Source organism: Euleptes europaea, chromosome 8 (assembly GCF_029931775.1).
Source record: "Euleptes europaea isolate rEulEur1 chromosome 8, rEulEur1.hap1, whole genome shotgun sequence".
Classification (NCBI taxonomy): domain Eukaryota; kingdom Metazoa; phylum Chordata; class Lepidosauria; order Squamata; family Sphaerodactylidae; genus Euleptes; species Euleptes europaea.
In genome coordinates, this window is record NC_079319.1 from 36,466,400 (window position 1) to 36,479,643 (window position 13,244).

Genomic DNA, 13,244 nt, shown 5'->3' on the forward strand with positions numbered 1-13,244 from the left:
GGCGCTGGGGCCACAAACGCCGACGTGTGCATCCCAGATGCTGGCGCTGTGGGCCCTTGCGCCGGCATGGACCTTCGCAGGCCTCCTGAAGACTTTGGTGCAGACCGCCGGTGTGGCTCAGGAATGGGTTGTTAGTTAAGCACTTAGAGTGCAATCCTGAAGGGCGGCTGATCTGTGGTGGCTGGGAGCAGCGGAGCTGCGCCACATCCTCAGACCCTTCCCAGATGCCACAGAGACAAAAAGAGAGTTTTTTTTTAAAAAAAAAATACTAAAAAAGGGGAAAATGCCTCATTGAACAAAGCAAGGCTGCGCCACCAAAAAAGATGGCACAGCCCGCTGCAGCTCAAGAGGGCGCTCCCAGGGTGAACAGGGTTTGGAAGTTATCCAAAGGCAGTTCTGCCCCCAGAAATGACCCCCATACAAGCACACTGGTGCTGGCTTTCCTTTCCAGGAAAGCCCTTCTTGAATGGCTGTGCTGGTGGAGGCTCCTGGACGCCGGCGTGTTTGCCCACGCACCAGCATAGATGCCAGTGCGGGGTCATGCCGGCTCCTAAGGAACTTCGGCCCCCCTTCAGGAATGGGCTGTGCATTTACCAATTAGCTATTAAACACTTCTCTATAATTCATGGAAATGTTAATAAATAGATCCAAATAACGTTTATAATGATTATCACACCCAACCATTTTAAAATGGGCTGATTACACTTGGATGTTTTTGGAGAGTAGGGAGGCTTTGCACATCTATAATGGGATGTAGATGTCATTTATTTCCTGGTCAAAGTTTCCAGGAAAACAGAGTCTGACATTGAAATATATACATGGACACCATATTGTCTTCAGGAACTGCTACAGATTCATAGTAGAACTATTCATGCCTAATTATAATTTGACCCAAAGATTAGAAGTGTAAATATTTTAAATCCAGCATGATTGATTATCCTATGACAAACCTGCACAATTTGTGACTCACCAAGCCACATGCAGCTTGCTGAACCTTTTGCTGTCTGGCCAAGGTTACAAAAATAAGTCAAAGATGGAATTATCCAGCACTTTGAAGTCCACCAAAAGTGTACGGTGGCTTGCCATTTGGAAAAAGATTATGCACAATGATATCTATTAACGTTATCCAGTTTAGTGAAAGTGGGGTGTCTCTGTTGCTTTATTCGCAATGCACTGCTAATCCAATGGAGTCCTCTTTCATAGCTCATGACAGGAAAGATCCCTTTCCTCTCTGAATTTGATGAATGGAGATATTCGCTTTGCAGCTGTTGGAAGCCGCTGATAGATTGCCTGAGTTTGGCTCATTGTCCCTGGTGTTCACTAACTGTCTGAGTTATGAGGAACTGTCAACAACTTACAGGTTACTTTCAGTGGGTATTTGTTTTATTCGAATGTCAGATTTCAGCAACATTGTTGGAAGGCAGTAGCCGGTTGTTCTAGATGTGACTCAGATATAAGCCTTATTTATAATTCACGGAGGCATTAAAATTCTACAAAGGTAAAACAGTTCAAATACTGGGCTTATTTTTTATCATTACACCAGCTAAAAATAATGCAGAATCATTTGCTACATGGTAACTATTGAGAAAACACCAAAGGTTAACAATAATTTAATAATTGACTCACTGAACCACATGCACAACCTTTTAAAACAAAATCAATTTGTATCTGCAGCTATATTGCATTTCTTAATATATTATCTGTGGGCAAACCTCATATGTATTTCCTGATAGTAGAAATACTTTTGCCATTCCTTTTCATGATTAAGGATAAAAAACATTGAACTTGGCTTTAGATTCAAGGTAGCAGAGTAGAGATACTATTGCTATATATGAATTAAAACAATGAAAATTGTTGTTTGAAGAGGCGCACTACCACCCAAGGTTTCAAAGTTTGTTCCTTTGCTCCCTAGGTCTTCAGTCGAAGGACTTCAGTCTCAGAGTGTCATCCAAAACTAGCAGGCTGTTTTCCAAAGTGTTTCTCCCCAGCAGTCTTATTTCTGAAATTTAAACTACTCACTGTAAATCACAAGTTCCTTCTATATTGTATTATTCTCTTTTTCTTTCTGTGGGAAATTCTGAAGGGGGGCATCAAGACAGCTAAACTTATTAAATATATTTTGAATTATTATGGGGAAAAGGACAAGAATTTATGTATGCTTTCTCATGGGAAAGAAAAACATCTTTTTGAAATATGAACCTGCCTGTTTGCTTATGTAACCCCTTTTTGTCCCAATGGCCAGGTTCCATAGTCTAAGGCAGTGGTTCCCAAACTTTTCAGGCCACCCCCCACTTGGTTCCACAAACTCAACCCCAGCGCCCCCTACCCTATCCAACAACACAGTTGAAGGGGCCCACATCTGGCCCCTTTCCTTCAAAGTTTTGTATTAAGTTAGTTTTTAAGTACTGGGACTGCAGGTCAATATAAGTTTCACCCTACATTATGTTTGAATATCACATATTCTAATAGCAGCAGGAATCTCAATGCCCTTCCCCAAAACATTACTATCTTGAAATTCTCAACCCTTTATGATCTAAATGTGGCATGATTTAAACATAAAGTTCGTAACATTATACAAAGAAATGAAGTCATATTTCTCCTTCTGTTTGAACCTGCAAAATCATTGACATTATGGAATTTTTCACTCATGAGGAAAACATAACTTATGATGATGATGTAAAATATTAATGGTTTCTTAATAATCTGTTTCAGAAAGCATACGTTTTATCTAGGCCATTACTTCTCTAGCTTTCAGTATTTGAAATTATCTGCTCTGATGGTACTGCTTTGCAGTGTATCTGTACTCTGATAATTACACTCTTTGGTCCAGATTACACAGAATGATTATTGGGAAGGGCTAAATGATCCTGCCTTTGTGCAAATAATTTAAATGGTTATTTATATCTCTATGTATCTGTCAGCAATCCTATGCAAAGTTGCTCCAGTCTAAGACCACTGGTTTCAGTAGATTAACTGCGCAATCCTAAACAGGGGGGGTAGTTTCCAAAGTGCCCAGGGATGGCGCAACTGCTCTGCCTCCTCAGCAGCTTTCTGGCACAAAAAAGTAAGGCAAAAAAGTAATTTTAACAAAACCCTGTGAAATTCCTCCGTAGGGTTTCATGGGGCTATGCCTGCCTTTTTTCAGGTGTAACTCGACTCTGGCTAAAGGGACCATTCCTGGGCCAAAAGGGCTTTGGGAGCTGACTAAAGCCAGCTTCGCCCTAGGTGTGCTCCCTTTGACACCGGCATGAGCTCTTGTACCAGGAAAACACTGCTGGTGAGGCTATGCCAGTTCCTGCGGCTCATGCTGCCGCGCTGCTCCCCACACCAGAATTAGTGCCAGTTTAGCTGGTGCAAGAGGCACTAATGCTGGCACTGGGGTCACGCCAGCTCCTAAACTGGTCCCCTCCCCCGGTTAGGATTGGGCTGCCCGTCTGGGGCACATTTGCATAGGACTGCACTGTAAGGTCGTTCACAGAAGATATCTTTATCACATGTTCAATTGGACTGACCTCTGCCGATATGGCAGATACCATGGTGAATATGCCATGTACAAGGATACAGACAGTATTAAATCCCATGATCATGGCAGCATTTTTTTCCAGTCACTATGATGATAGCAACATTTTTGTGAACCAACCACATGCAACAAACATGAGGCCCTAAATTTAGAACAGAAACACATTCTGCTTATAGGAAGATCCCAGTTAGGGATACAGTAATTTTAATCTGGTCATACTGCATATTTGACCTCAATTTGCAAGATCTGAGCAAGGCTGTTAAGGACAGGACACTTTGGAGGACATTGATTCATAGGGTCACCATGAGTTGGAAACGAATCAGCCCAGCTTCACCCCACCAGGCACAGTGAGCAATGTACCCAGCTGTATCCCACAACAAGGTACCTGGCCAAGCTGTGTGGCATGGGGATGGTGGTTGGGCAGAATCATTCTCCCTCCCACCTTGCTTTGGGGGATCAGGGCCAGGAGTGCAGGGGTTGAGGTCAGAGTGAACTGAGGTACAGCCCTTTTCCAGGGCTATATTTTCCTCACAGCTTGCCCCTGAGGATGTGCATGTTTTTATGTATGTATACAAAAAGTTCCTATATACCGACACCTTCTTTCCCCTGTATTGCCAATTACAGGTTGGAAAATTCCTGCATATTTGGGTGTGGTGCCTAGGGAGGGTGGGGAGTGACTTCAGGGTGCTAGTCCAAAGCAGTAGTGTAGTCTTCAAAGCAGCCATTTTCTCCACATTTGAATACTTTGGAGATCAATTCTAATTGCAGGAGATCTCCAGGCTCTACCTGGAAGTTAGCAACAATAATATTGACTGATGTAAAACATGCAGCATTTCTGTATAGCAATTATTTCACTTGGAGCAATTATTTCCTTCACAGAGAATGTCACTACCCTTGTAAAACAGAAGGCAGGTCAGCTATATATGAACAATGGTAACTTTGGAATCAGTGAGCCAAGTTATAGAGAGCTTTTGATTTAGCCTTGTTCTATAAAGATTCAGTCTTATCAGCTCAATGACATGGCCCCATCTCCTCCAGACTGGTCTCTTGGATCTGGAGCTCAGCTAGTTAGTAACATTCTGCTGCAGGGGTTTTGGATCAGCAAAAAGCAGTAATTTTAGTTCTGTTTGTATAGGCAGAGCAACCATAGCCAGGATAATTCACCATGAAGCTTAAACCATTGCTTCTAAATAATAAACTAGGGATCAGATGCAAGAAGATTATTGCACAGTTGAACCGGGGTAGTACAGGAGCTTGAGCTCCCATTCAAAAATGTTTTAAGTAGGAACTATCATGTAAATTAATAAATACCGTATTTTTTCACTCCATAGGATGCACCTGACCATAACACGCACCTAGTTTTTAGAGGAGGAAAACAAGAAAAAATCTTGTTTTCCTCCTCTAAAAACTTGTCTTATGGAGTGAATGCCGGCTGGGCGCGTGCGCGTCAGGACGGCGTGAGCCAGCGTTCCCCGCCCCGACGGCCAGCTGGGAGGCGGGCGGGGCTGCACAGAGCCGGCTGGGCGCATGCGAGTCGGGATGGCGCAAGCCGGTGGGGCGCGTCGGGACGGCGCAAGCCGGTGGGGTGCGTCGGGACGGCGCAAGTTGGCGGCCCTAGCCGGCTCCCGGGGTGGCCCGGCTCTGCTGGGAGGGACCTCCCGCAGCCCAGCTGGCTGGCGGCTTTAAAGCTGGCTCCCGGGGCGGCACGGCTCTGCGCCCTGCTGCTGCTGCGCTGGAGCCCGGCCGCACATCTTGCTGCAATGCCAGAGCCAGGCCGCCCTGGGAGCCGGCTTTAAAGCCGCCAGCCAGCTGGGCGGCGGGAGGCCCCTCCTGCCCCCCAGCTAACTAGTGGCGTCCTACCTGGCTCCCGGGGCCCTGCGCCCCACTGCCGCTGTGCTGGGCGGCTGGGAGGGACCTCATACCGGTACATTCGCTCCATAACAAGCACAGACATTTCCCCTCACTTTTGAGGAGGAAAAAAGTGTGTGTTATGGAGCAAAAATACGGTACATTCATAAAATAGGCCTTGAAAGTATGTACTTGAACCAGGGGAAGGAAGGAAGGAAGGAAGGAAGGAAGGAAGGAAGGAAGGAAGGAAGGAAGGAAGGAAGGAAGGAAGGAAGGAAGGAAGGAAGGAAGGAAGGAAGGAAGGAAGGAAGGAAACATCTGCATCAGGATTATCCCATTAAAGCCTGTAGAACTTCTCCTACATAAGATGGTAGTCAAGTATGTACCCTAACAGTGGCTTCCGACATTACATTTGGGATTGAGAAGTAGGTTCAGCTTGTGCAGTAGCAGTAACTTGTGCTTTTTAGTTTACTTTTTTTCCTGAAATTGCCAAAATAAGAGCACATGAGTTATTCCCCCCTCCCAGAGACTTAGATCTCCTGTCTCTCACCATTGAAGCCCCTTTTCTAGATGTTATAGTGGGTGGGGGGAGGAGAGAAGGCACAAAATTGAGTAATGCATCCTTCACACTGTGTAATGCCATCAGCTATAGCCATATATCGAAATGATTAGTTTTTGTTGATTTCCAAACATGAAACCATCAAGAATGTATTAAAACTTGATACACACCATGTAGCTACTAACTGAAACCAGTCTGCCTGCTTGGCATATTTAATTTTTTAAAATGTGTTTCACAAACAGCACCATATATACAAATATTAAGAGAGCGAGCGAGAGCAAAGCTTTCAAAAATCAGCCTTCTCTAGATAGTTATCAGAGCTAAAACGTGTGACCTGACCAGATGCCTTTCCCAAATTGCATGGAAACCCAGTTGACAAAATTGTTATGAGGAACTATCTAGGCAAGGCTGTTATTGATTTTAATTTTTTTTAAGTTTCTGACAAATCACAATGTCAGCCTGATACTAAACTCACTCATACTAACTCATACTAACAGTAGGGATTTTATTATTAACCACAGTGATAAAGCTGAAGCTTAAGTAGACAACTTCGGCCAAGATAGAGTGGGATATAAATCCAAAATAAATAAATATAAATAAAACTTATGAAAAGCACATCTTCTGTTCACACACCATTTCTCAATCAATCAATCAATCAATGTGTAAGAGCAAAGCAAATAGAAAATGTGTGTGTTTCAAACCTGAGCATTAGCCAAACTGACTGTGCTTTCAATGGGCTTAGGCTAGAATTACAACATTCATCAATATTATCAGGATACAAAGTCTTTGCACCAAAGGGTACTTCCAAAGAGTCTTGGTGTTAGGAGACAGCTTAATGCACAGCACAGGCTTCCTCAAAGTGCATGAGACTCTGACTAAATAGTCTGGATTGGGACCTGCACTTCCCCCCCCCCGAGGAAAATTCAAAAGACAACGTATAAAACCTGCAATCTCAAAAATAAATGCTTTCAATTTAATTTTAGCATGATGTACAAGCAACGGAAACCTACACTATAAATATTTTGTTTTATCCTTTCATCCTACCTTTGCAGCCACAGAGGAGTTGGGTTTCTCCAGCAAGTCCCAGAGTTTTTTCCTTTTATCTGGGCAGCAGGTATTATCAAATTCTTCCCCTTCTCTTTCTCTCAGAGTCTCTGCCTCTCGCCTTAATTCTTCATTCATTTGTTCTTTCTTCTGATGGTATCTTGCTTGGCAACAAGATTCTAAATAAATTTCATCAATCCCCCAGTAATCTAGCTCCTGGCCAAAAGAGAGGGCACACATTTCCTCCATCATGTGTAGCTTCCCTGTCCTGTAGAAATTCAAAATGGAAGTGAAAGCACCAGGGTGTCGATCAAAGAAGTATTCATTGTCACTGAGTTCATAGTCATCACATACTTCTAGTAAGGATTCATGAGTATTGCAGTCTCTGAGCTTCCCTAATCGTGTCCGTGGAAGTCTATCTAAAGTCCTCCATAGAACTTCATGGTTGAGTCCACCTACATTGATTTTGACTCTCCTCGAACATGATTTGCTCCTGATTATCTCCACTGGTTCTGGTGGCAGGGACTGAGTTGAACTAGAAGACTCTTTGTTTATCACTGGAGGAGCCTTTTCGGCCATCCTGAAAAGGACACAGCAACAAAGCCAGAGTTTTAAAGAAAATGAACTTGAGTAAGAATCAGGTAGGGTCCTCTTCAGAAAGTTTCCTCCATTTCTGAAGCTGAAAGATAGAAAAATCAACAGTTCAGGATAATGTAAGGCAAGACAGCATTATGGTAAATGCAGAATGTTTCAACAGTATAAAGAAGGCTCCATTTATGTTCCACTTTTCTTCAGTCACAGAACTCAAGACAGCAACCATGCTGTTGCCAGGAAGTACCCCATCCAGCACTGACCAGCTCTAAACCTACTAAGCTTCTGTAAGGATGCTGTACCACTTGCCTTCCAAACAGATCCTGTGACCACAATAGGATAAAGCAAACCATTGCATCTTTGCTCATGGATGTTATTTTATGATAGCCCTGTAATGGTATACTAGCCCCAGTAATGACTTACAGGGTTTTTAAAATAAACATGAAAACTCTCAGATTCGTAGTTCAGGGAATGCTGCTGGCAGCCACACTTAAGCTAGGTAGGTGAGTAAATAAGGTCACTTGGATATGTTCATTTGACTAGAACATGTAGCCCTAGGTTGATATCACTATTTTTTTCATAGTAGAATAGTTAAATAAATTACTGCAGAAACAACATCTACAGTAACCAGCATCTTTAGGGTTGAAAGCTTATCACAAACCCCTTGACTGAAGAACTAGTTCTCAAGCCTTTGTTAAGTACAGATTTACAGGCTCACACCCATTTGCCTCCTTCCTTTCTCCCATCCTTTTTTTTTTTTTTTGGCTTTTCTTTAACTGAACATTCAGAACATTCCACAGATAAGTCAGAATATTCCACCCTTAATAGGTCATTGGTGGGTCTTTTTTAAAATTTAGAATCCCACCCCCCGAATACCTGGCAAGTCCCTTCAATATGCAGAAATCCCTTCCTGGCATGTCTGGGCCTCCATTTGAAATAGGCACTCAGCCATGAACTTTACTATTAGTGGGAATGATTTAATAATAATGTTTCTGTTCCTTTGATAAGCCTTTTCTCCTTCATCACGTGAAGAAACAAATTTCATCCCTCTGAGGCACTCTCAAGGATTGCCTTCAATTAATCAATAATAACTGCAAGGAAATAAAAGGAAAATGCTTTAATCACATTTATCTAATATTTCTCTCCAGAAGAATAGATAAATTCATTAAATTTCTGTGGGCAGATGGAGAAATAAAAGGGTATTGTAAAACTCATTTATCTTCTTAGTAGTGTATGATCAAATACACATATAATTAGCAGCTACATAATAATTGCAAAGGCATAGGCCACAAAGATTTTATTTTTCATACTTTGTACTCAGCATTATAAGTAAAATTCCTTCCTAGCCTTTTATGGCCAACAGAAAGAGAAAGCACACCAAAGCATGTAGGCATACAGAAAATTTAATCCTATAATATTTATTTTTTCCTCTCTCATACATGAAAGACATTTGGCAACATAACTAGTGAAGATAAATGTCACAGAAACCCAAAGCTACCATGCTGTTCATTTCTATTCTCTTTTTCTTTGAAACATCTTCTATTAAAAGCCTTTTTTTTCTCCTGAAGAATTAAATCATGTTTCATGGAAATGTCATAATATACATATGCTGTAGACATATCACCTCGGACCCAGTACTTTCCAACAGATCCCATTCTTCCATTCCAGTGGGAGCTGACTAATCACATGAATATGTGATAAGTTAAGTGTGATGCTTTTTCTTCCAAGGTAAATGTGAGACTGAAACTGGGCCAAAGATGAGGTCAGTACAATAAGACCTGTGACTGAATGGCCTACTCAGACCAAAGCAGGGACCTGTGTAATTTCAACAGATTCCCACACAATTCCACATTTCAGTTTTTTTTACAACTCTGAAATAGCAAAACGACATACTTAAGTAGAGCCTGAAAGTGTAAAGAGAGGTATTCTGGTATGAATTTTCATAGTCACAAATATGTAGACCCATGCTGTCCAGCCAGCAGGAACTCAAAGGTATCAGCAGGCATAGGTAAAGGTAATAGGTAGCTAATGAAGGAAGTAGTCCGGCTGAAGGTTCAAAGTAAACACTAGAGTTGCCAGCCTCCAGGTACCAGCTGGAGCTCTTCCGCTATTACAACTGATCTCCATCCGACAGAGATCAGTTCACCTGGAGAAAATGGTCGCTTTGGCAATTTGAATCTATGGCATTGAAGTCCCTTCCCTCCCCAAACCATGCGCTCCTCAGGCTCCGCCCCAAAAGCTTCCGGCCGATGGCGAAGAGCGACCTGGCAACCCTAGTAAACACGCAGTGAGGTAGTAGGGTTGGAGAGATCAATCTCTTAGGTAAGATTAATTATTGGCTATAGGTCAGTTCACTTTGTTTAGACAGGGAGAAAAAGATCTCTACAAGATTTCCATACCAAGTGTTTCTGAGGAGCAGACTTGCAGAATTCAGATTATCACCAAAGCACAACCCTCAAACAGATCACAAAGATCACAGCTCACTGGGCTGGGAAGCATTTTAAGCTTCTTCCTATTCTAATTTATCTGAGTGTTAGATCCAAAGATTCACTTTGGTCAGGAGAAGGCACTTCCACTTGTTTAATTATTTATTTACTTCATTTGTACTCCACCTTTCTCTGCAATTGGGAACCAAAGCAGCTTACATTGTTCTTCTCTTCTCCATTTTAAACTCACAAAAACCCTGTGAGGTAAATCAGGCTGGGAATACGTAACTAGCCCAATGTCACCCAGCAAGCTTCCAAGGCAGAGTGGAGATTTGTACCTCAGTTGCCTAGATCCTAGTATGACATGCTAACCACCATTCCAGCTGACTTTTGAAAAAGAGGGGTGGGGCTGATCCATGATTCCTTCAGATTTATAACTCAAGATATATTACTCTTATGCATTTCATCCCACACCGTTTGTGGGGTTTCCTATTGTATATTAATATATTTCCCTATATATTTCCCTCTGCTATAACCTGATGCAACATAACACAAATGCATACTTAAAAACAGCCAAGTAGAATCCATATTGCCAGCGCAGGGCAATATCAGAGGAGAACTTGCTATTAACCATTTTGACAAAATACAACAAAACAACACAACACTCTGAACTAGAAGAAGAAATTTTTTTTGTGGAGGTAAACGGCCACAACTTATTTATTCCAATAACAGCTGTAAGCATTTGCATAGCATTTTGGCAGTATCCCCCACATCTGCCCACAATGCGGACTGATGTAACATACTCCAGCGGTCCCACTGGAGTCACCAGGGATGGCTTTAACCAGAAAATACCAGGGCGGGAGTAGGATTGCCAACCTCCAGGTGCTAGCTGGAGATCTCCTGCTATTACAACTGATCTCCAGCCGATAGAGATCAGTTCACCTAGAAAAAGTGGCCACTTTGGTAATTGGACTCTATGGCATTGAAGTCCCTCCCCTCCCCAAACCCTGTCCTCCTCAGCTCTGCCCAAAAAAACCTCCTGCCGGTTGTGAAGAGGGACCTGGCAACCCTAGGCGTGAGCCACTAGGTAAATCCCACGACCACCTAGGGAGAGGCCTTCCACAGTAAATTAACATAAAACAATAATGACAATGACTAGTTTGGTCTATATTTCATTACCAGAAACATCAAAATACTATCATATTGCTCAATCTTCTTGTTACAGGTCTTAGAACACATGATGATGTCTTACATTGAGTTATATCTTTGGTCTATTAAGGTCACTATTGTCTATTCTGACTGGCAGCTGCTCTCCAGGTTCTTAGGTTGAGGTCTTTCACATCGCTTCCTACCTGATCCCTTTAAATGGAGATGTCAGGGATTGAACCTGAGCTCTACCACTGAGCCATGGTCGTCCCTGCCATCAACACACACATTCTTTTGTAATAATTCTTTTGTTTATGTGCCCAAGTGCAGAAATATACTGTCTGAAAACACACTCACTACCTTATGCGTAAGTTTTTTTTCCTGAGTTTTTGTCTTATTTCTTATGTTCATAGAGACTACTATGGCATTTTTGTGTTTTTAGTTTATTTGATGTGCTATAATCTAATTTCAGATGCTGTCACAGCAATGAGTCAAATTTTGTAAAGCTGCAGAATGATCTTTGTTGCCTGGCTAACTGGTTCTCTGTCACAGCTCATCAGTATTACTTGTCTCTTCTTTTGACAACTGTGGGCTACCATGTCAAAAAAATCAGTTCTAATGTACTCCCTCCTCAGCATATGAAACATCCTTCCGTCTTTTTAAATCTAGTTTCTAATCTTACGGGCTTTCACTGTTTTAGGTCTATGTTTTGAAATATCATTAAGGGTTGTAAATTGTAAGCTCCTTAGGACAAAGGCCTGCACTGATTTTGGATATGGTAGTCTGCAAAGTGCCATATACATTGTGCTGGTGATGTACTACATATGAATAAACGAATAAAATGTACTACATATACTGGTGATGTACTACATATGAATAAAAGACTGTGTGGTTAATTTAGCAATATGCTTTCAAGATCTGGAGAGCTCTCCTCGCCCAAATATCTTGTTTAAAAAAGGGTTTAGCAGTTTTAGTGACAGAAGCCCTGGTGCTTGTAACAGCTGTGTGGCAGACAAGAACTCAACAGGGTAGGGGCTGTGGCTCAGTGGTATAGCATCTGCTTGGCATGCAGAAGGTCCCAGGTTCAATCCCCAGCATCTCCAGTTAAAGGGACCAGGTAAGTAGGTGATGTGAAAGACCTCCGCCTGAGACCCTGGAGAGCCGCTGCCGGTCAGAATAGACAATAGTCTGATTCAGTATAAGGCAGCTTCATGTGTTCATGTGCTAGTCTGAAGATAATAGCACCAAAGCTGTACTTGCTTCCAGGATGAAAAACAGAAACTTTAGCAATAAAGCAATGTGCATATTTAGATAAGGCAACTTTTTTAAGTTTTCGAAACCAAATTTTACATATGTGAATATATAAAATACATTATTGCAACCCTTAATGCAGCAAGTTACTGCTGCTGATACACTGGATGTGCTCACTGCTGTTGCTGCTACAAGCCTCTTATGTTGAGGTTACACAACTGATGATAAAATATATCTTTACCACACAGTACAGAGGCATAATTTTAAAAAATCTGAGGACCTAACATGAATGAATTTCTAGCTCTTCTATAACACTTTATGGGCACAAAATAGAGCAAGACACACTTAAATTGCACTGAAACCAATGAGACTAGCGGGGTAGCCCTATAATTCCAGTATAGTTGATTGCTGCTACACTATGACTAATGTAGTTGCTTCTTATACTGAACCAGCAGTAAATGGAAATCCACCACAATCTGTAGAAACAAACATCAATATAGGATTACTAAAATATAGGAACACGTTCACAGCATCCTTGGTCATCCCACTGTCAGTCATTAATCAGGAAATTGCAGAACCATGCTCCCACAATACAAGGAAAGTATTGGTCAACACACAGTAGTGGAATGCCACCACAATATGACCCAACGCAGTATACACCCTCCACATTCAATATACACAGCCAGAAAGAGACCACAGCTTCTGTTCCTGTAGGCACCACCATGAGGCCATGAGCAGAAACTGATACTTATAGCCACAAACTCCAGGGCTCCCTACACACAGAAATGAGGATTCTGAAATACTCTGCCAGTAAACGCTCTTTTCCCAGGCAAACAGGCTGGGACAGGGAGGGAAGGAA

At 42.1% G+C, this 13,244-nt stretch overlaps 1 protein-coding gene across 1 annotated transcript in view; it reads right to left on the bottom strand.

Moving 5' to 3' along the window:
* Window positions 1-7,578, bottom strand: part of KCNB2 (potassium voltage-gated channel subfamily B member 2) — a 164,264-nt gene extending 156,686 nt beyond the window's left edge. The window contains exon 1 of the mRNA XM_056854545.1: window positions 6,972-7,578. Within this exon, the coding sequence (XP_056710523.1) occupies window positions 6,972-7,550 (579 nt within the window). The 5' untranslated portion in view covers window positions 7,551-7,578. The remainder of the gene's footprint in view (window positions 1-6,971) is intronic.
* Window positions 7,579-13,244: the final 5,666 nt, after the last annotated feature.